Raw genomic sequence first — 21,935 nt, forward strand, 5'->3', positions numbered from 1 at the left:
TTTGTAGGCATTGACTTGTTTCCCTTAAAATTAACTTTCCCTGAAAACAAACGAAATGGCCATCACATTTTAATGTAGACAAGCAGGTTATAGGAAGTACAGGAAATTACATTTTGAAAGCAAACAAGTCTCAAAATAAGAGCTTTTTTGGCCTTAGGTGTAATCAAATTTGTCCACTTATTTCATGGTTACAAAAATATTTCGCCCTTATGCAATTATTTCAAATGGTTGCTTTGAAGCAGCATGAGAGGTCATGGGTGGATGGAGAAAATATTGCAATATGCAATGATTTTCTGTTGCTATTCATTTATATGCCCATCTGTAATGAATTTAAAGTCTTTGAAAATAAAATATTTTAAACCAGCTAAAGCCCAAAGTATACTCTGATATTGATTTGAATGCTTAGCGTCTGCATACAGTTGAATGCTAATCTTTCAAAGTATACTTCTTTTGACTGTGCGCATACACAGGTGGCTGGCACTTGCACGCTACAATTGCTACGTGATACTGAACTATTTAGGGGCCTAGACCTATAAAGATGTCTTAATAGTCCTTCAGACTCTAGTTAAACAGATGCTGGTATCTTCTGACCTCCTCACACACGTACTCTTGACGTGCACGCACACTGTTGTTGTTTCTACCTTTGTCTCATGTTATTTTTCTGATGAGTACATCTTCTAGTGCTTTTTTTGTGATAGCAACTGCGCACTGGTGAGTGTTGCCACCTTGTGGACCAACTTATTAGTGCAAATAATTCCTGCCGCAATGCACATTCTGCACATTCAGAAACATTGCGGTATAAAAATCATGCTGCACACGCTTGAGCACTCTTTTCATGACAAAATGTGCATCACGCGCCCTGTATGCATATGCCTAGCACACGTGTCTGACAGAAGTATACTTTGGGCTTAATGCAGCCAGCTCTCATTTGCCCTTTTTAGCAAGTTATTTACTTTCTCCTTCACAGGAAGTGGAGTCCTGTTTTTTTAAGTGTTTTTGGAGGATTTGTGGGTCTGGAGAACTAGAGCAGTTCTAGGTAGAAAGACGGCAACAGAGAATGTGCTACATTCAGAGATGGCACCAGTGATCCATGTTACAAAAATACAAAAATATTAAAGGAACATCAGGGGAAAAAACATGTATGAAGTTGGCTAGATTAGAGGCTGGTTTGCCATGTGTAGATGCAGAGGGGTCCGCAGCAGGACCCAAGGGGTTTAAAGACTCCCTGTGCTCTTGTCAGAGAGAGACCCCAAACATGCTCCGCTCTGATGCTGCTTATGCCGCCGGTGCCCCAGGGATTCAGTCAGACGGGGGAGGGCGTGCTCCCATTTTCAGTTCAACAACAAAAACTTGAATGCCTGGAAACACTTTAGGCTTTGCAGTCTGACTATGTTGATTAAAAGTGTCCTGTTCTCACACAAGGACTGCCTTGTATCCACGGCCGTATAGCCGACATTACTTTAAAGATGCACTCAGTAATTTTTTCGTATGTTGAAGTTTGGCTTACACTGACACCTAGTGGCCTGGATGCTGTACCCTTCAAAACACAGTAGTTTTCAGTTACCAGTGCCATTGTAGAAATTCACTATGCACAGTAAATCAGGATTGATTTAATCCATGAATACAAATGTCCAATAACAGGGCAGTTACTTTTGATTAAGAGAGGGGTATTTAGCTGGTCATGTGATGCAACATGGCTGCCCCCATTAGGTCGCCCGTGCTCCATGTAGAATAAAAGAGCTGTTATAAGGTTACTGATATGATAACTCTTCATCTCACATGAGTGGTCATGATTATATATATATATATATATATATATATATATATATATATATATATATATATATATATATATATATATATATATATATACACATTTGTTTTAAAATATTTACATATGCAGTCACCCTTGTGTCATTCCAAACCTGTATGACTTTCTTTCGTGGAACACAAAAGGGGATGTTAAGGCAAAGTTTACGTCAGTTTTCCACATTTTGCTACTGCGCGAGATGCAAATGTCTAATGACGGCCTTAGTCAAAAAGAGCAGTGCATCATCTTAAAAATGTCCCCTTATGTTCCATGGAAGAAAGAATATCGTATGGGTTTGTAATTACATGAGGTTGAGTTGAGTAAATGACAGAATTAAAATTAAAGTGAACTAACACTCTAACCTGTCATGAATTATCAGGATGTGTTATGTAAGAGATTAATTTAGTTTTTGATGTATTGACACAGATTGAGAATTAAAATCCCTTTATGCTTCTCCCCATCAGAGATGGTGTACCACCTTATAGATATCGAAAACCACATCGACGTGAGATCAACGAAAGTGCCAAAGTTAATGGCCGAGTGCCACTACCTCATATTCCTGTAAGTATGCTTTGTGTTTCCAGAGCACCTTGTTGACTCTACAAAGCAATTTTTTTCACTACCTTTCTTTCCATCACTCCCCCCTCTCTCACTCCCCACACCTTGGTTTATTTTATTCTCTGTGCCTTGTCTCCGTCCATCATCTTAGGGTCTTTCCCTGTCATTCTCACTCTCTCTTTTCTTCCCCCTGCCTTGTCTCTCCCATCGCTCCTAAAATGAATGTGCATTCTTAAGATGCACAGCGGTGGCTGGGGAGCTTTGATCATGTGCCGGCGAATAGCTGATGGAGAGTGAGCAAGCGCGAGTGTGCTGTCTAAAGCGTTCTTGATGCTCTCGTCAGCTCTGCCTGCACTGCCCCAGCAGATGTGAAGCCTCCCTTCTGATGGTTCGGCTTTCACACTGCACCAGCTCCAGCATAATTGGAGCCTCTGAGATGGAGCCCAATTTAACAGAGCAAACGTACACTTCCTCTCACTGGGGCCTTTCACTCATCCTATATAGACTGAGAGCTGTGGAGGCAGAGCTATATGTCGACGTTCCGAAGCCACTTTGCCTATTTTGCCATGTTTGCACCTAAATCTGATTACCTAAATGACAAGTCACAGATGTACAAATGTTCCTAACTCGAATCAACCTTTGATTCCTATGTCTATCTGTTATCTATTTGTCTTCTTTTAACGTTACATTCACATTATGTTTATGGAACATCTAAAACTTTACTCCCTCTCGCCCCTTTTTTTCTTTGCTTGCATTCTCCCGTTCTGTTTTACTTGAGTTTAAAAGGGTCTCTTATATTCTGTAAGCGTGCTTTGCAGCAGGGAGGCATGTTAGTAACCAAAACGCCTTGTCAAGACTTGACAGATTCTGCAGTTCCACTGGGCATGTAACCGTGTGGGCTGTGGAGGAGACTGATGAATCTTAAGCAAACAGTAGGCCAGAACAAAGAGAGCTGAAACAGACTTTAGATCAGATTTGGCCCTGTAATCAAAATTTTAACAGTTCCTGTAAAGTTTTATTGGACCTTATCCAGGCCTTGCCTGCAACTATATTTATTCATGTGTCTGTCCTCCTTCCCCACCTCTCTTTTTTTCTTCCCAGACTTTTGGAATAATACATTTCCTGGACTTCTATTGTTTGAAGTCCCATTGGTTTGAAGAACTACATGGTACATAAAGTCCTTTAGGAACAATTAACTCCTATAAGCAGATTTCTCCTAGGCCGCATAAGCTGCTTAGATGCACAGTTATTATCCAACATATCAAAGAGAGTGAGGTCTTTGTTGTACGTTTTATTTCACATTGCTAGTGTGAGATGTTATGGTTAATGACTTGGGATGTGTCTCAATCAGCTCCATAGTTCAGTAGTCAGGGCTCTTATGAGGGAGCTGTCCATTTCTAGAGTCTCAATCGCAAAATCGTTTGTTAAAAGGTTAAAAATACTCTTTCATATTTGTATTTCTTTGTCATTTATTTGTCAAAATATCACTGTACGTTTAAATGTCTACAACGAAAAATCGTGACGGTGTCATTCATACAGTGATGTTGTTAATTAATGCGAGCACTCATAATTGTGTCGCAGGTAATTGAGTCAGAAGTGTTCCAAAGTTCAGTGGATGGACACCCTTGCCAGTGCCAGAGATACTGATTCACAACATAGGAATCTAGGTGGCTGATTGAAACGCAACACTGAACTTGTGGATCGGTTTTTGGAGTATTTAAGACTCCATAACTATTTTGAATCTCTATAAACATTAGTCCCTTATTCACAAATGTATTGGACAATAGGTATGTTTGCATCAGATAATCCAATAACCCCACATATAATATGATTTGTAGCTCTGATACAAATTTGTTGCTCTGCTTCATCCAGCATGTACATACGTCAATCCGACCGCAATTGGCTTTGCCGTTGTACACCGGTTCCTAAAGACTCGCCACTTATTACCGACAATTCCTCAGCTGATGTCCTTCCTTTAAATATTCAATTACGCATTGTGTGTTCTTGTACAAATACCTGCTGCGGCACTATTGTAACTGTGCATGGAAAGTTATTTTCAGTGCTTTTGTTCTCAGTGGCACAATATCCAAAAAATCTTTAATACAAAATATTTGTATTTTCTGCCTCTATTAATGCTTAATGCTTTGTTCAGAACTATCTTCACATACCTGTGTAATTGGCAGCTATCTTATGTTAATTGAGAATGGTGACCTTGAGCAATGACTGGCATTCTCCTCCCATCAGCGCACAAACCGGATACCAAAGGATATTCACGTTGAGCCTGAGAAGTTTGCAGCGGAGCTGATCAGCAGGCTTGAGGGGGTGCTGAGGGAACGCGAGGCACAAGAAAAACTGGAGGAGAGGCTCAAGAGGGTTAGATTGGTAAGTGCATCCTAACATGTTAAGGAATCATCCCCTTACTACTATATATTGAGCTAGAGTAGATACATTTAATCTGTTTTCTCAGCTGTTTCTTTAAATCACAAAGCTACTTTTATTTTGATTGGTCTCAATCGGTAAAGCTTGTCTCACTGCTCTTTACATGCAAGGCAATTGGATGTCTTCTGAAGACTTCCCAACTTATCAAGGGGACTCTGCTCATTTCTGTAGTCATTCTCTTCAGTGTCAGGTGAATCTTCTGCCGAGATTGAGCTACATGCTAGTCTGCCTCAGTGTAATGACTTTGTTTGAAGTCAATCGGGGCATGAAGAAATGCTTGCACAAACCGCAAATGGGAATCTTTTTCCCGACTCAAAGCCAGGTGTTAAGTCTCAAGGCAGATTATTTATGTAGTTTGGCCTCCTGTAAGATTAACTTCCATCACGGAACAGTGACTGAGTTATTAAAAGCTCGAAGGAGGAATGTCATTGTCTCTTAATTGATATTCTTATCGGTGCCTCTCTAAGCTCCCTGTTCAGCACTCAGCAAACTTGTTTTAAGTTTTCTTTCCCCATCAGCTAACCAGCCTTCTTTATATCCAACTTACCTTTTCTTGGTTCTTCTTCACTGAGCAGGGGCGGCAGGGATTCTGACAGTTAAATATGCCTTTGACAGCTAATGTGCCTTTACAAGGCTGAATAAATTCTGATATGCCGCTTGGTTGTAACACAGTCATTTATTATTGTAGCATAATTAAATTTAAATTCAGAGCGAGTCACAGTGTCCAGTTTTTAGAGGTCGAATAAGCCACAGAGGGCAATCATAAATTGGCTGGTTTGCGCATTGCGGTTGGATTTGTGGGCTGTTTCCCACCTCCACTCCTGGTTTTTGGCACGATCTGTGTCAAAGATCATCCAGAGCCCTGACCTGCACAGCTGCTCAGTAAAAATATAAATATTCAGAATTCCTTTATCTCCTTGGGCTTCACTACCTGGGGAGAGAATTAAAGTATTGCACACAGATTACCCGATACTGTTTCAGTGTTCAAATGAGAAGACAACTAACTAAACATGCACATTTGGTAGAAATATGAAGGCAAAATGTGCTTGCATTTTTGACAAACGAAAGTAATATGTCATGAATTCACATTAAGACTATAATTAAGAATAGTGCAAAAACATGCAAAATTGTGTAATGTGGGCTGCTCACCAGATATATTTTCAAATTGGCAGCAAAGAGACCAAAAGAAGAGAACACTGTGTACGGTTAAGCCCACATCAGCATAAAACACGTTTACACGTGTGACATTTAATGCATGGCTGCATTAAAACGAACACAATGCAATACATTTGTAATACCTTAAAACACACATTTACACATAAAAAATATACTTAAACATGTAATTGCTCAAACTTACAGTACCCATATTCTGGGAGTGATCCTTTCTGGATTGACCTCTGTCCAAAACTACAGTATGTTGATTACTATTCACATTGCTTATACAAGACTCCAGACTGCGATTTTAAATGGTCACAAATGCGACCAAAAATAAGCAATTGCAACAATAATTTAAATTCTATTCACCACTGGTGTCAGTTGGGTTGTGTGCGTTCATGCGATTTCATCAGATATCATCTTGTGAGTCATTGAATACATCTTTAGAGCGCGAACCAGTGTGTCTCATACCACTTTTCACCCCTTCTGCTGTGACAAGCTAGTTCCACGCAAAAACAAAGACAGCAGGAGCCATGATGTGACTTAGGACAATTGAGGGGCACCTACACAACTATAACACAAGGGGCAAACATTCATTGGTGCTCAAGAAGGGAACATGCTACTATATGCATACGAAAATGTATGTAAATATCTGTTATGTGGAAAAAACTGAACAACAACCTAAATCGAGCAATTTTGTTATTTGGTAAATAAAACCAAAAATCCTAAATGTTTCAGTTTAGAAGCCACTGGCTCTAAATAATTTTTTCCTTTGTTGTCTGGAACCCTGTGATATTATATACAGTTATTAATATGCATGCAACAGGATAAGATTGCAAGGTGCCAGATAGGGATGTTAATGATGAATCAAAATGTATTGGTTAATTAATTGTTATTAATAATTTGATCGATTAAGCTTATCGATCATCTATTAATTAATTTCAGGACAAATACGTTTAGTAATCATCCAATCAGACATTGATAAGGCTGTCTATACTGTCATCCGCTGCTAGAGGGCACTTGACGCTGCATGCTTCTTATCCAAATCATAGAAGAAGAGCCTCACAGATCAGACATGAAGTGGGCTCAATGTAAACAATGTTGGAGCGTTTCTCTAGACCTTATTCATGCTAGCGCCGTCTTTGATTTTGAATGGGAATGACAACGAGGCTGTGAGGATAGACTTACAGTCTCATCAATGGGTTGTACTGCAGTTTAAAGTGTTTTTGGATCCTTCCACTTACAAAACATTGATAAAATATCTGTCCAAGAACAGATGTAATCAGGGAGATTTTGTACAGCTTCATACCGTTCTTGTCAAGTCCTGTTTATGCAGCGTGTTATGATTAGACTTCATTTTTTCCAAATAATAAATATAAGTCCAAAGGACCGAAATATCTCACAATTCACATCGTGAAATTTTAATGAACTCAAATATGTAGAGTATACAAGTTATTTTTAGCAGTAGCCTAAATCATGAACAGTTATTAAACTCATAAATTTGTTCTAAACACTGCCTATATGTATTAAAATACTTAACTAAGAATATTTTAAGAGGACAATGCCAATACTTCATTACTTAAGTGAAATCATTAAAATTTTATTTAAACTGTATGCTACATGCACATATTATTTTGAGTCCTCCACGTGCGTTTTGCGATATTAACGTTAACGATTTATAGATTAATTGATCGTTAATTTCCACGACGATCGATTATGAAAATGTCTGAAAATTGACACCTTTTGCCAGACCGTATGAATGCTAGACAAGTAAACTTCCCGTCACCTTTGGAGGAATGCAATGTGAATGTTGTACAAAGTAACGTAACTTTAACAATGCTATCAAAGTGAAAATCAGGCACAACAGGCCCCTATAACCCATCAGATTGTTTTGGTTGAATGGATCACATGACTGTGTCTCATGACAAATATGCCATTGTTTTCAGATATATCCGTTTTCCCAGTCCACACTATAACATGAAGAGTGTTTTTAAATGCATCCACTCTGGAAAATGTTTTCACTTTTTTACTTTTTTAAAATGCGGTCTGTGTAGACGGAAGTCCAAAACGTAGAGAAATAAAATGTGTTTTCAGAAAAAGTTCAATTACAATCAGATTTTCAATTATAAAAATGAATTCAATTTTCATTGGCTACACTAAAATGGCAGAATGTGACTAAAGCTGTATTTAGTTGCAATACTGACTTGATTTTGAAAATCCTCAAAATGAATGCCGTGTTACTTCCACTGATTTAACAAGAAACACAAACAAAAAAACCCAGTTAAGACAAGTTTGACCTTGAAGGCCAGAACTAACCAGTGACTAACATGTTAACAAGTCATTATTAAATCCTAAGCAAACACTCGTCTGGTCACTTCTAATGTGATGAGTAGAAAACTGTGATTTTCATAATTTCCTTGAATGTGAAAGTCATATATTGAGCCATAAGGAAATTCCACCATGGCTCTGTTTCAGGTCATTGTCTGTTTTGAAAGTGACCATAACAAAGACATATAAATAGAAGCTAATCTGGTCAAGCCTGTGAAATGAGGACATCTGCCGTTTAAAACCTGTAACTGCACAATGATTATATGGAGCTCATTGTTCTCTACATTAGGCTGTTTCAGGTCTATCAAATGGCATTCCCTTTGGCATATTAGGAGTCACAATATTTATTTTAATTATTGAATGAGATCAAACTGAATGGCTGATTTTACAGCCGGTGATAGCCAGACATCTCTTCAGTCTTTTACTATGGACTTCAGAGGATGAACTGATGCCAACTCCAACTGTAAGGCATCAGATACTTTATATGCCTCTGCCTGAACCTTGGACTTACGATGGACCCCACCGAACCTGCCTGCATCACCTTTGTTTATTGATGGACTACACTCTTGAAATGGAATACATAAACTATCATTTAATTGAAAAAAAAGCCTTCATCAGCCAACTAACAAAGGACAATGCATCAATGTGAACTTCTGCATTTATTCCAGGACAGACTTCAAAGACATTAGTCATTAATCTTAAAGTTAATAAAAACAATTTTTTTTAAACACTGACCCTTAACACTTACTCAGTTTTAAACCATGACTTGCACTTTACACAAATAACTAATATTTGCATTATATTCATGCTGGTTAGCCAGGGGAGGAACTGGTTGGTTTCTCTTAAGGTTATTTTTCTCCATTAACAAACATCTTATGGAGAATTATTCAATCATATTTAATCAAACTACACTTTTTTCCCCCATTTTTTTGTTAATGCTTGATTTTCTGTAAAGCTGCTTTGAAACGATGTGTGTGGTGTAAAGGGCTATACAAATAAAAATGACTTGACTTCTTAAAATGTATATTGTCATCATTGTTAATCTGTGTCCTGTAGGAAGAGGAAGGCGATGATGCAGACATCTCCACTGCCCCCTCTCTGGCTAGCCACCGGATGCCTCCTGCTGTCCAGGTGCAGCATTATGGTGGTCGATACTCGGAAATGAGCTACAATGGGCTGCAGCTGCGGGACGCGCACGAGGAGAACCCCGAGAGCATCCTGGATGAGCATGTACAGCGTGTCATGAAAACCCCCGGCTGCCAATCTCCGGGCACAGGTCGCCACTCTCCGAAGTCACGCTCACCAGATGGGCTACCCGCGGGCAAGATGTCAGGGCTGATGATGCCACTGTCTGGTGCACAAGGTAAGCACCAAGTTCGTTTAGGTCCAAAGGGTGAGGCAGCACACCTGCACAATCACAAACACCTTCACCATACACACTATGCCGCTGGGGGAAAGCCCAAAGAGCAAATGGAGGCGGAAGCCATGAGGATGCATGCCGGCTTTGCATGGAACATGGAGCAACACCACTATGGATCCAAGTTACGCAACTACGCAGACGGAATGAGCATTGGTCCCAGTGCCATGGACCCCATGGGTTATGGGTATGCTCCTTGATGTTGGCTTTTGGTATTCCTATATATTGGAGTTATTAAAGGGACAGTTCACCCAAAAATTATACTACTGTCATCATTCTCTCATTATGTTGTCCCAAACCTGTATGACTTTATTTCTTCCATAGGACATTTAAGGAGATATTATGCAGAATGTGAGCCTCAGTCACCCACTTTCATGGAATTTTTTCCTTACAATAAAAGTGAATTGTCACTGAGGCTAACGCTCTGCCTAGCATCTCCTGTGTTCCACAGAAGAAAGTCAAATGGGTTTGGAACAACATGAGGATGAATAAATGATTTCATTTTCTATTTTTGGATGAACTATCCCTTTTAATGAAACCATATCATTTAACAGCTTCAGTGATTATGTCATGGTCTCTTATTGTAGCAGTAAAGGTAGCACGCTGTCAAAGCGACCTGTCAGAAAAGATGATGCACGAAACCATGAGCTACGAGAGCCCTTGCCTGTTGATGACATGGAGAGGAACCAGAAGATTTTGCAGTGGATGATGGAGGGAGAGAAGGAGACTGGACGCTCCAAGAGGAGTCCTTATGGGTGAGTACCCTTACTGCCGAACGAACCTCTTATGGCACTTTTCCACTGCACGTTACAGTTTGACTCGCCTCAACTCTACTCGCTTTACTTTTCAGAGCTTGCATTTCCACTGCCCCTCAACGTGGGTGAGATTATAGGCTGATCGTCATAGTTGCACTGCCTCTACTGCCTTGACATCATCTTAAACACGACACAAACTGACCAAAACAATAACACGTCCACTAGCTGTTAGCTACTAGCTCATTGTGCTGCATAAAGCAGTTGTTGCATGATGATTTTACACAAGTGTAACAGTTCAATTGGCCTGGTTGTTTTAGAAGCAAGCTTCCAGTAGCTGGTCAACTAAATAAAGTGAAGCTTTCAATTTAATGTAACAAAACATACCATCCTCCGTCGTGGCTGAGTCCAGGGCAGTCTCCCTCCCATTGCTTTCCATTTCCCATTTGGTTGAACCACTTCCACTTTTCATTGATGGTTCTGTAGTCACTTTTAAGTTTTTTTTACCTTTTCCCTACACTGTTGGTAGGTCCGGTAGTAGCCAGCAGCTGATCATTTCACTCATTGCTAACGAGTGGACCGTCTGCATCTTGTTTATTGACCATGGCGTCGTTTTGCGCACAGCCATTTATTTTTTCACAATTCGAAAGTCGAGTGGACAAATTATACTGTTATCGCTGTAGCTAACTTTAAAACTAGCGGGTTGATGTCGCGTGTAAGAAATCCAGTGACGATTCTCCCTGACCAATCAGTGATCTGCTGGATTTTGACATCACATTTAGTATCTGCTCAGCTCACTTGGAACCTCAACCACGGTGGTACTAAAAAAAGTATCAGGCACTACGTACTATCCACAGTGGTAAACCCCCAAAAAGTGAGCAGAGTCAAGTGGAGTTGTACCGTGCAGTGGAAAAGCCCCATAAGTGCATTTATCTTGAAGGTTTAGTACAATAATCACTCATGGAGGTCTATTGTCAGCAATTCACAAGAATGTTTTTTAGACGTTACTCTGAGTTTTTAGAACTGTTTTTAAAATGTCATTTTAGTGTTCATGTTACTCAGTAACTACCCATGTAAATACACAATGATACAAAGGAACTACTTGTAATTGCAGTGTAATTATTTTATCATGCTGCTTGTGCTTACATATTATTATAATTACTATACACCTTTTCAAGGACGTAATCAATAACACAGGAATTAGAACGCTACTGTGCATGTCTTGCCCTGAAGCATTGCTGGTAGCTGCATTTTTATAACCCAGAACTGTCAAAATAAAACGACTAGAGCATACGTTTAGAGTTTAGAGAGAACAAATGAGATACTGTATGTGCAAAAACTGAAAATAAATGATGAGATGCCATTACTGGATCCTTTAAATAAGACTGAGTTAACATATTTTATCAAACAACATCAAATGTTTGCCTGAAGTGACTTATCCAGATGTGTTGATTCTGTGAGTATCTAACCGAGAGAGGTGATGGAAGTGTATCGTAGTTTAGATGCTCACAATTATTTCCTCAGTGGAAAGGATGGAAACATCGGATCACTCCTATTATAACCAATGGAGCAATTAATGCTGTAAGCATGTGACTTGCAGACAAAGTAAGGTTTTTTGATTGTAAAAAAAAAAAAACCCTTCTTCATCTGTCTATTTCATCTGCATTAGGTTTTATACTACTCAAGCTATTCTGAGAACTTGTCGGTGCAATACTGCAGACATTGTTGACTTTTGTTTGAAAACAAGCGTGTTATGTTCCTCATTTGTAAATTTGGATAAAAGAGTCTGTTAAATGACTGAATGTAAATTGCGCAGCTTCGTTCATTATAATGGAAGCAATCTATAGTCACTTTTAGAGGCTGACTTCACTAGCCAGCTAAACTCTACCTATCAAAGTTACAATTAGTTGGCAAAAATGTTGTTCACCTACCAGAGATAAGATGTGTGCTGCTACATATCACGACACAATAAATTGTCAAGCCATAAAAGTGATATCTTCCATGTAAATCAGAGTTTTTGCTCTAACCAGCAGTGACACATTTTGAACAACAGGCCGTTTTGTTGATGGCTTGGATTCTATTTCTGCTGCATTGAGCTGGGTAGTCCCGCCAATAGTGAAATCTCATTTTTTCAAAATCCCGCTCCTCGTAACAGTATGTAAAGCATCAAATATCTGCTGAGTGCCATCTAGTTGCAGTTTCACCTACAGACAAATTGCTTGGAGCAACGTTGTCGTATTACATATTGTCTGGTCCTGGTGTTGGACCCATTACTGGACCTGACTGATGGTGTTAAAGCTCATTTTTGTCATGCTTATTCCTTAGGAGTATCTCAGGATCCAAGAAAGCCCAGGGTCATGAGGTGTCGAGGCCCAGCTCGGTGGAAAGGCCAGGGGCAGTGCACCCTTGGGTTACCGCCCAGCTCCGCAACAATGTACAGCCCTCCCATCCCTTCATCCAGGATCCAACCATGCCTCCCAACCCTGCCCCCAACCCCCTCACACAACTGGAGGAGGCGCGAAGGCGGCTTGAAGAGGAAAGGAAGAAGTCTGGAACTTTGCCAGCCAAGCAGAGGTGAGAAGTCGCATCCTCTGTAAATGAGTGTTCAAACAGTATCGACTCGTGATAATTCTTATTTGACACATGGTGGCCTGTTTTGTTATTGTATAGCAATAATCACAGGCTATTTGCCTCCATCAACAGGAACGTTTTAAAATTGTAACACAATATCATTATGACCTAATTGATAGCAGATGATTAATGCAAGGCTGGCTGCTATTTCCCCCTCTTCCCCTTTCTAGTCGACATGTTTCAACACACATTATGGCTGGCTTAGGTGTATGTGTGTATTAAGGTGTTTTGAGCCTGCAATAGCAGCCGGTGTGTCTAAAACGGGGTTGTTCCTCAGGTATGTGATGGAGGTGATCCAGAGGGGTCGCGCTGCTGTCAGGCCCGCTCTGTTTCCCTCGCTCAGTGTGGTGCCCGCTGTTTCCGACACAGAGCTCCACGAGTCTGAGTATGTGCCACTGTCCTAGCATTACCCCTCCCTTCATATTTATCCATAGAGCATAGCACTCCCCTTTACATCCCATGCTACTAGTACATGCACCCGCATGTGTACGCCAAGCCTGCAGCAGGTCGGTGGAGCATGTGCCTTCATGTAGTTCTTTTTTTTTTTTGGTTTATATGTAGAGCTACACTTCCTTTCCAGTGCTTAGTTTAAGAAGTAGTTCATCCAAAAATTGGAGTCATTATAAATTGTGTGTGTGTGTGAGTTAAAAATTAATGTTATGTTCTCACATATATGGTGTTCCAATCCCATATGCTATTATTTTCATGAAACACAAAAATACATGTGAAAAAGCTAAAAAAAAGAAATAAAATAAAAAATATAAGCACTGCCAAAATATTTGATATGGCTTGTGTACCAAATTCCAGGTCTTCTGAAGCCATACAATAGCTTTGTGATGAAGGGACTGTAAATATAACTCCATATTCAGCTCTCAAATCAAATATGGCACCTATGAGCAGGTTTGATGTCATGACGTCTGGTCACTCATGAAACACTCTAGAATTAATGAAGTTTGTGCCATATTTGATTTGAAAGCTCCATACTGAGTTGCATCAGTGATATGATATGAGAGTAAATAATGATTTAAATTTCAATCTATTCATCACACAAAGCTATTGTATGGTTTCAAAAGGCTTGGAATATAATGATATTAGTCTACTTTTATGGTTCTTTTTCTTGACAATAAATGGTCGTTTTTACTGTCACATTTTGCAAAAAAGCTGTGCGGAAATCGTTGAGAAAAATGACAGCATACGTGTTTGGAATGACATGAGGGTGAGTAAATAATAACATAAATATAAGGATGTATAAGGTTGGATGAAGGTAGGGTGAAATAACGTTTGGTTACTTATGTAACCTCCGTTCCCCGAGGGAGGGAACGACACGTTGTGTCGGAGAAGCGACACAAGGGGTCTCTCTTGAGCGCCGATATCCACCTCTGATCTATAAAAAAAGGCCAATGAGAGTTGGCAGCCAGTATTTGCATGTCCCGCCCCCGGACATACGGGTATTTAAGCGGCGCAAATACGGGAGTTCATTCAGGATTTTTCTGAGGAGCCGAAATGGTCCGGCCACAACAGTGGCTCGGTTCAGCGACATGGCGGAGGAAAGACACAACGTGTCGTTCCTCCCTCGGGAACGGAGGTTACATACGTAACCAAACGTTCTCTTCTGTCGCTTCTCCACGCTGTGTCGGAGAAGCGACACTAGGGGACCCATTCCAATCTTGCCATGTGCTGAACCGTGTACGTGAACTGCCGATACAGAGGCGGGCAGGGATTCATCCAGTGCCACGCATCGCCTGTACTCGGCTGCACGCACTCTTCCCCAATGCCCCATACTGAACATAGGGATCCTTCTAGTTACCCTGAGAGGGGAACAAGGCGATGTTTGCCAACATGGGAACGGGCCAGCCTGGCTGGGCCTCTTTCTCTCTATGTTTCTCGCATAGAGCAATCACGGCCGGGCCCTTACACGATATAGGGAAGGGGTCTTACCCAGACCCTCGCGGAGACCACACCTGCCCTTTTTCTTGGGGAGGAAAAGTGGTAGACACGCCACACGGCCGCCTTAGGGCTCGTGTGGAAAGTATGGTGCGGTGGTAGATCCAGCCTCGAAAGGGGGAGTTGCTACAGCACGGCGACCGGGCAGCTGTAACTGCCTAAGGGAGACACGGGGTCCGCCAGAGGGGACAGAACCGTGGAAATACACACGGGGAGTCCGAGCAGGAGGCCTTACCTGCGGAGCACCTATACCAGTACAGGGTAGCCATCAGGGTACCCACAGTGGCTTGGGTCGGCGAAGTTCCTCCACTGAACCGCTGGACCCGGAGGGCTGGGGAGGAATCGACCAGGGTCCCGACTCGGAGTGGGCGCTCTGGGAAAAAGGCGACTACTTAACCTTGACGCCAGGAAAGGGCGCTGGGCGCAGCTGATCCACCCGGCCGGTCGGTCTACGTGTTACCGAGTTCTACGGGCTCGGACCTAACAAAACACGAGACGCAACCGACTCAACGCGGAGGTTGTAAAACCTCGCGAAGGTGTTGGGTGTTGCCCAATCCGCGGTTCTACAGATGTCTGCTAGGGAGGTGCCCTTGGCCAGTGCCCAAGAGGACGCAACACCCCTTGTTGAGTGAGCTCGGACCCGCAAGGGTAGGGGCATGGCCTGGGTGTGATAAGCCAGTGTGATGGCGTCGACAACCCAGTGGGCGAGCCTCTGTTTGGAGACGGCATTCCCTTTCTGCCGTCCCCCAAAGCAGACAAAGAGCTGCTCAGAGCGTCTGGTGCAGGTAAATGCGCAGGGCGCGCACTGGACATAGCAACGAAAGGGCTGGGTCTGCCTCCTCCCGGGGCAGCGCTTGCAGGTTCACCACCTGATCTCGGAATGGTGTGGTAGGAACCTTGGGCACATAGCCCGGTCAGCGTCTTAGGATCACAGACGTATCTGCCGGACCGAACTCCAGGCAAGTGTCGCTGACAGAGAACGCTTGCAGGTCCCCGACCCTCTTGATAGAGGCGAAGCGATCAGCAGGGCCGTCTTAAGAGAGAGGGCCCTGAGTCCAATTGATTCAAGCGGCTCGAAGGGGGGTCTCTGGAGTCCTGCCAAGACTACCGAGAGATCCCAGGAGGGAACTAGGCCTGGCCGGGAGGGATTCAACCTCCGGGCACCTCTCAGGAACCTGAGGATCAGGTCGTGCCTACACAAAGACTTGCCGTCTACAGGATCGTGGTGGGCGGCAATGGCGGCAACATACACCTTGAGGGTGGACGGGACAGCCTCCTGTCCAGCCTCTCCTGTAGGAACAGGAGCACTGACCTAATCACGCATCTCAGCGGGTCTTCAGTTCGGGAAGAACACCAATCTGCGAACAAGCGCCGCTTTAGGGCGTAAAGGTGCCTGGTAGAAGGGGCTCTGGCTTGGTTAATTGTATTCACAACAGTCGCCGGTAAGCCGGCTAGCTCTTCCGCATCCCGTCCAGGGACCAGACGTGGAGGTTCCAGAGGTCTGGGCGTGGGTGCCAGAGCGTGCCCCGTCCCTGAGAGAGGAGGTCCTTTCCGAGTTCCGAGAACCAAGTCCGAGTGGGCCAGTAGGGGGCCACTAGCGTGACTTGCTCCTCGTCCTCCCTGACCTTGCACAGCACCGGTGCAAGAAGGCTCACTGGGGGAAATGCGTACTTGCGCAGCCCCGAGGGCCAGCTGTGTGCCAGCGCGTCTGTCCCGAGGGGAGCCTCTGTTTGGGCGTACCAGAGCGGGCAGTGGGAGGTTTCCTGGGAGGCAAACAGGTCTACCTGGGCCTTGCCAAACCGTTCCCAAATCAGCTGGACCGACTGGGGGTGAAGCCTCCACTCCCCACCTGGCAGGCATTGTCGTGATAGCGCGTCCGCTACGACATTGAGCTTGCCGGGGATGTAAGTGGCACGCAGCGACCTGAGTCGGGAGGAACTTCCTGAGGGCGAGAAGGATGGTCAGCAACTCCAGGCAGTTGATGTGCCAACGCAGCGGGGCCCCTTTCCAACGGCCCGCTGCTGCGTGCCCGCAGCACACGGCACCCCACCCGGACCGAGAGGCTTCGGTTGTGACCAGAACGCGTCGGGACACCTGCTGCAGGGGCACTCCTGCCCGTAAAAAGCAGAGGTCTGTCCGGGGTCGGAGTGTTTTGAGGCAGGCGGGGGTGATCCTTACCCGATGCGTGCCGTGGTGCCATGCTTGTACCGGGACTCGAGTCTGGAGCCAGTGCTGGAGTGGTCTCATATGCATCAACCCCAGCGGCGCAACCGCCGCGGAGGACGCCATATGCCCCAGGAGCCTCTGGAAAAGTTTTAGAGGGACCACTGTGCCTGGCTTGAAGGAAGCGAGGCAGTCCAGCACCGACTGAGCACGCTCGCTCGTGAGACGTGCTGTCATTGAGACTGAGTCTAACTCCAACCCGAGAAAAGAGATGCTCTGAACCGGAGTGAGCTTGCTCTTTTCCCAGTTGACCTGAAGCCCCAAGCGGCTGAGGTGCCGGAGCACCTGGTCTCTGTGTGTGCATAGTAACTCTCGAGAGTGTGCTAGGATAAGCCAGTCGTCAAGGTAGTTGAGAATGCGGATGCCGGCTACTCGTAGCGGGGCAAGAGCCGCCTCTGCGACCTTCGTGAAGACGCGAGGGGACAGAGACAGGCCGAAGGGGAGGACTTTGTACTGAAACGCCTGGCCGTTGAACGCGAAGCATAAGAAGGGTCGGTGTCGTGGCAGAATTGAGACGTGGAAGTACGCGTCCTTCAGGTCTACCGCTGCGAACCAATCTAGATGCTGAACTCCAGCCAGAATATTTCTCTGCGTGAGCATTTTGAACGGGAGTTTTAACAAGGCCCGATTGAAAACTCGCAGGTCCAGGATTGGTCGTTAGCCGCCGCCTTTCTTGGGTACAATGAAGTAAGGGCTGTAGAAACCCTTCCTCATTTCGGTTGGAGGGACGGGCTCTACCGCGCCCTTGGCTAAGAGGGTTGCGATTTCCGTGCGCAGGGAACTGGCATGCTCGCCGTGTACTGCAGAAAAGCGGACGCCCCTGAAGGGGGGCGGGAGCCGGGCAAACTGAATTGCGTAACCGGTGCAGCCAGCGTGATGCGTTGGGAAGCGAAAACCACGCTTCCCAGCTCTGCGCTAGGGGCACCAAAGGGACGAGTATTTTGGACATACCCGGCGGGGCCTCGCAGCGGGGCGGAACAGGTAATGCAGCGTCGGGCGGCTTCGTTGCGGCCTGAGGCTGGGGTGCTGAGAATAGACTCAAAGCACTTACCTTTCTCTGCGCTTCCGGCAGGGGGCGGGTTCGTGACTGAGGAGGAGGTCTGCTGGCGTCCTCTGGACTCGTCTGAACCGGCCGGCCGGGGGGCAGTCGTAGGCAAGCGGAAAGCGGGATCGGCGCGTCCGGTGTACCGGGACTGTCGTAATCTGAAAGCAGATTGCCGTGAGAACGGCATTTGCGGGCCAGGTGACCCAGAGGCAAAGGAAATAGCTCTTTTATTGAGAATGTGGGTACCACAGCCCCTGTCAGGGGGTGTGGCAAATGAAAAAACAAAGGATTCTCCTCCCGGCCCTCCACCGGGGGACGGAGCGGTCTTACCACCTCCGGAGCTAACGTCTTGGGCTCTGGGTCGGCTGTCTCAGGAACGCTTGGGAGCCTTCCGGGTCCTAGAGGGGTTCGTGAGACAGGGGCGTCGCGCCGCCTGCGGGGTGCTCGACGCTGGGGCTGAGAGCTGGGCCCGGGTTGAGGCGGAGCAGGAGCTGGTTTCTTCGCAGGGGGACGCCCTCGGCGGGCAGACGGGGCAGGGCCCGTAGCGGCAGGTGTGCGGCGGGGCATGATGTGAGAGATGGCCTCCGTCTGCTTCTTCAACGCGGAGAACTGTTGGGCGAAGTCCTTGACGGTGTCACCGAAAAGGCCAATCTGGGAGACAGGTGCGTCTAGGAAGCGGTTCTTATCGGCCTCATGCATCTCGACCAGATTGAGCCAGAGATGGCGTTCCTGGACCACTAGGGTGGCCATCACCTGTCCGAGTGCCTGCGCTGTGGCCTTCGTCGCGCTCAGGGCGAGGTCGGTCGCTGAGCGCAGTTCCTGCAGCACATCAGGATCAGGTCCACCCCCGTGCATGTTTCTGAGTGCTTTGGCCTGGTGGACTTGCAGGAGGGCCATCGCATGCAGGGCGGAGGCAGCGCGTCCAGCCGCACTGTAGGCCTTTGCGTTGAGGGAGGATGTTGTCCTACAGGGCTTGGATGGGAGTACGGGGCTGCCACGCCAGGAGGTAGGGCTACCGGGGCATAGATGGTACGCAACTGCCCTATCGACCTTGGGAATCGCCCCGTATCCTTGGCGCTCTCCGCCGTCGAGGGTGGTGAGAGTGGAGCGGGTGGCACCTAGATGAGCGGAGAGCGGGGCTCTCCACGTAGACGTCAGCTCGTCATGCACCTCCGGGAAAAACGGGACCGGGGGGATGCGTGGCCGCGAACGCGCGCTGCCCCCAGGAACCAGTCATCCAACCGTGAAGGCTGTGGGGAGGATGGAGGGTTCCAATCCAACCCCACGCTCACGGCGGCCCGGAAAGCATGTCAGACATCTGAGCGTCGGCCTCAGCCTGGGCCTGTTGGCCCAAAGGTGGCAGTCCAGGGGAGTCCTCGGCATCAGACATCACACTCTCCAATGCAGCGGCGAGTTCATCTGCTTCGGGCTCGGGAGGATAGACAGCCGGGCCGTGAGGCGAGCCACTATCGCCGCGAGCGTAGACGGGGACCAGCGAGCGTGTCGGGGAACGGGAGGTTCGCGGGGGGCTACCCGGCGAAACTGCACCCGCTGCCGCCCCCAAATCGCCCCCAGTGCCAACCGCATCGTCCTCAATCCCGTGGGAAGAAGGAGCAATGCGGGGTGCAGCTGGGGTGGCTTGCTCTCTGTTGAAAGCAAGCCGCGACCGCAACGTGGTCATGGTCATGTTCTCGCGTTGAGAACATGAGCCATCCACAACGCCGCCTCGGTGTGATCGCGGCCCAAACACACGAGACAGCGCCTGTGGCCGTCTGAAGCGGAGAGCACTCTACCGCATCCAGGAACAACACAGGGGCGGAAGGGCATCTTGAAAAAGACGCGTCCTGAATAGGACGTTCAACGCCGCTGTGTTTTGCTCTTTTAGAGAAATTCACTCTTTTAAGGGAAATAACTCTTTTAATACACAGTATGTGTGTGTGTCTGCGCTGTCGAAGCGCTCAGGGGCAACAATGCACGCCCTGCAATGCGAAGGAGAAAGCCGCTGTTGTGCGCCGTCTAGATTCAACAGCATGCAGATCGTCAGAGGAAACAGGAACGTTAGTGGTGTGTAACTCGCAGCAAACAGACAGACAAAAAAAGACAGACCATCGGCTCCGAAGAAATTTTCTGAATGAACTCCCGTATTTGCGCCGCTTAAATACCCGTATGTCCGGGGTCGGACATGTAAATACTGGCTGCCAACTCTCATTGGCCTTTTTTCATAGATCAGAGGTGGATATCGGCGCTCGAGAGACCCCTAGTGTCGCTTCTCCGACACAACGTGGAGAGAGCGACAGAAGGGGAAGGTGCTTTTTAAACTGTTCAGAGAGCTTCATTCATCCACAAACACTGTCGTTTAAACCATTAATTAATGGCTGTCTACATATTCAGATACAGCCAAAGTTTGTATAAAACAGCCCAAAGAAAAGTGTAGTTCTGATCCCGGCGTCCTCCGTCAGTGTTGTAGTTGCTATTGAATTGCATGCAGATAACATAACAAGAACAATGGTTGATACTAGATGACGTCACTACGGGGGTTACTTTGTGAGTGCGAATGCAACATGCCCATTCCTCATAAGAGTTCTCATCTTGAAAGTTACTAAAGGAAAAGTACCAGGACTGTAGGTGGGAAAGGGCCTAAACACTCTGGTTAAGCACTGTTATGGTTGCAGTGAAGTGTCAAGTGGCAGTATTGTTTAGACTAGTAATTTATCCAAAGGCACCCTTGCTTGAGTTAAATTCTGATCGGTGGAGAAGAGCGAGGGTCCATTGATGTGTACTATCTGCCTGCTGCTCATGTACATAAGCAGTTTAGTCACATCAAAGCATCAGTGTGGAGGAGATGAAAGCAGCGCTGCCAGACAGTTCCATCTTTTTTTCTGAGAAGTGGGCAGCATTTGTCAGGCATCTGTAGTGTGGAGCAACAGCTCCGTTTTAGTTGGCAACACGAAGCCAACCCTTTGCCACCCACCAGCACTCTTGCCAACATTAAGCCCTACAGAGCAAGCATAAGAGTCTTTATATATAAATAAGACTGTTTCAGACATCCTTAGTGGACTTTGTCTCTCTCATTTTGCCACTAGACTTTTGCCATTTTATCCCATCTTCCTCTAAATATTCTGCATTAATTAAGCAAATAATGTTTTATTAAGTACCTTTTGGTTCATTACAGGCACAAAAATATGAAGAAGCAGCCCTGTGAGAACATCACTGTGGCCTATTACTTCTGCGGAGAGCCCATCCCGTACAGGACGTCCGTCAAAGGGAGGATTGTCACGCTGGGACAGTTCAAGGAGCTGCTAACCAAGAAAGGGAGCTACAGGTAAGCCCCTGCCCCCACTTTCTACATCATTGTTTTTAGCATTAGTAGGATATTGGGACCATAGTGTTCATTTGGTCATATTCTTAAACACATTTTTTTCCCCAGCATCAAATGACTGTATATAATGCTAGATGATAGTAAAGTTTCTTGTTGGGCAGTTTTCTGTCTTATTTTGACATATTTCCTATTGAAACAGGTTTGGGCGAGACATGTGGAAAGACTCCTCGTCCCTTTTTATTCTAAATTAGCCAATAGGCTTTAGTTAAGGGACCTTCTCATTCTAGAGAGAATTTGATTGGACAAAATCTGTA

The 21,935-nt window shown here is 45.5% G+C and overlaps 1 protein-coding gene across 3 annotated transcripts in view; it reads left to right on the top strand.

Moving 5' to 3' along the window:
• LOC127647977 (axin-1) overlaps positions 1-21,935 on the top strand; it is a 39,126-nt gene that overhangs the window by 15,282 nt on the left and 1,909 nt on the right. For all 3 annotated transcript variants that reach the window (XM_052132521.1, XM_052132520.1, XM_052132522.1), the window contains exons 4-9: positions 2,275-2,371; positions 4,613-4,750; positions 9,347-9,894; positions 10,295-10,462; positions 12,785-13,033; positions 21,475-21,624. In XM_052132521.1, the coding sequence (XP_051988481.1) occupies positions 2,275-2,371; positions 4,613-4,750; positions 9,347-9,894; positions 10,295-10,462; positions 12,785-13,033; positions 21,475-21,624 (1,350 nt within the window). The remainder of the gene's footprint in view (positions 1-2,274; positions 2,372-4,612; positions 4,751-9,346; positions 9,895-10,294; positions 10,463-12,784; positions 13,034-21,474; positions 21,625-21,935) is intronic.

This window comes from Xyrauchen texanus, chromosome 8, assembly GCF_025860055.1.
Source record: "Xyrauchen texanus isolate HMW12.3.18 chromosome 8, RBS_HiC_50CHRs, whole genome shotgun sequence".
NCBI lineage: Eukaryota > Metazoa > Chordata > Actinopteri > Cypriniformes > Catostomidae > Xyrauchen > Xyrauchen texanus.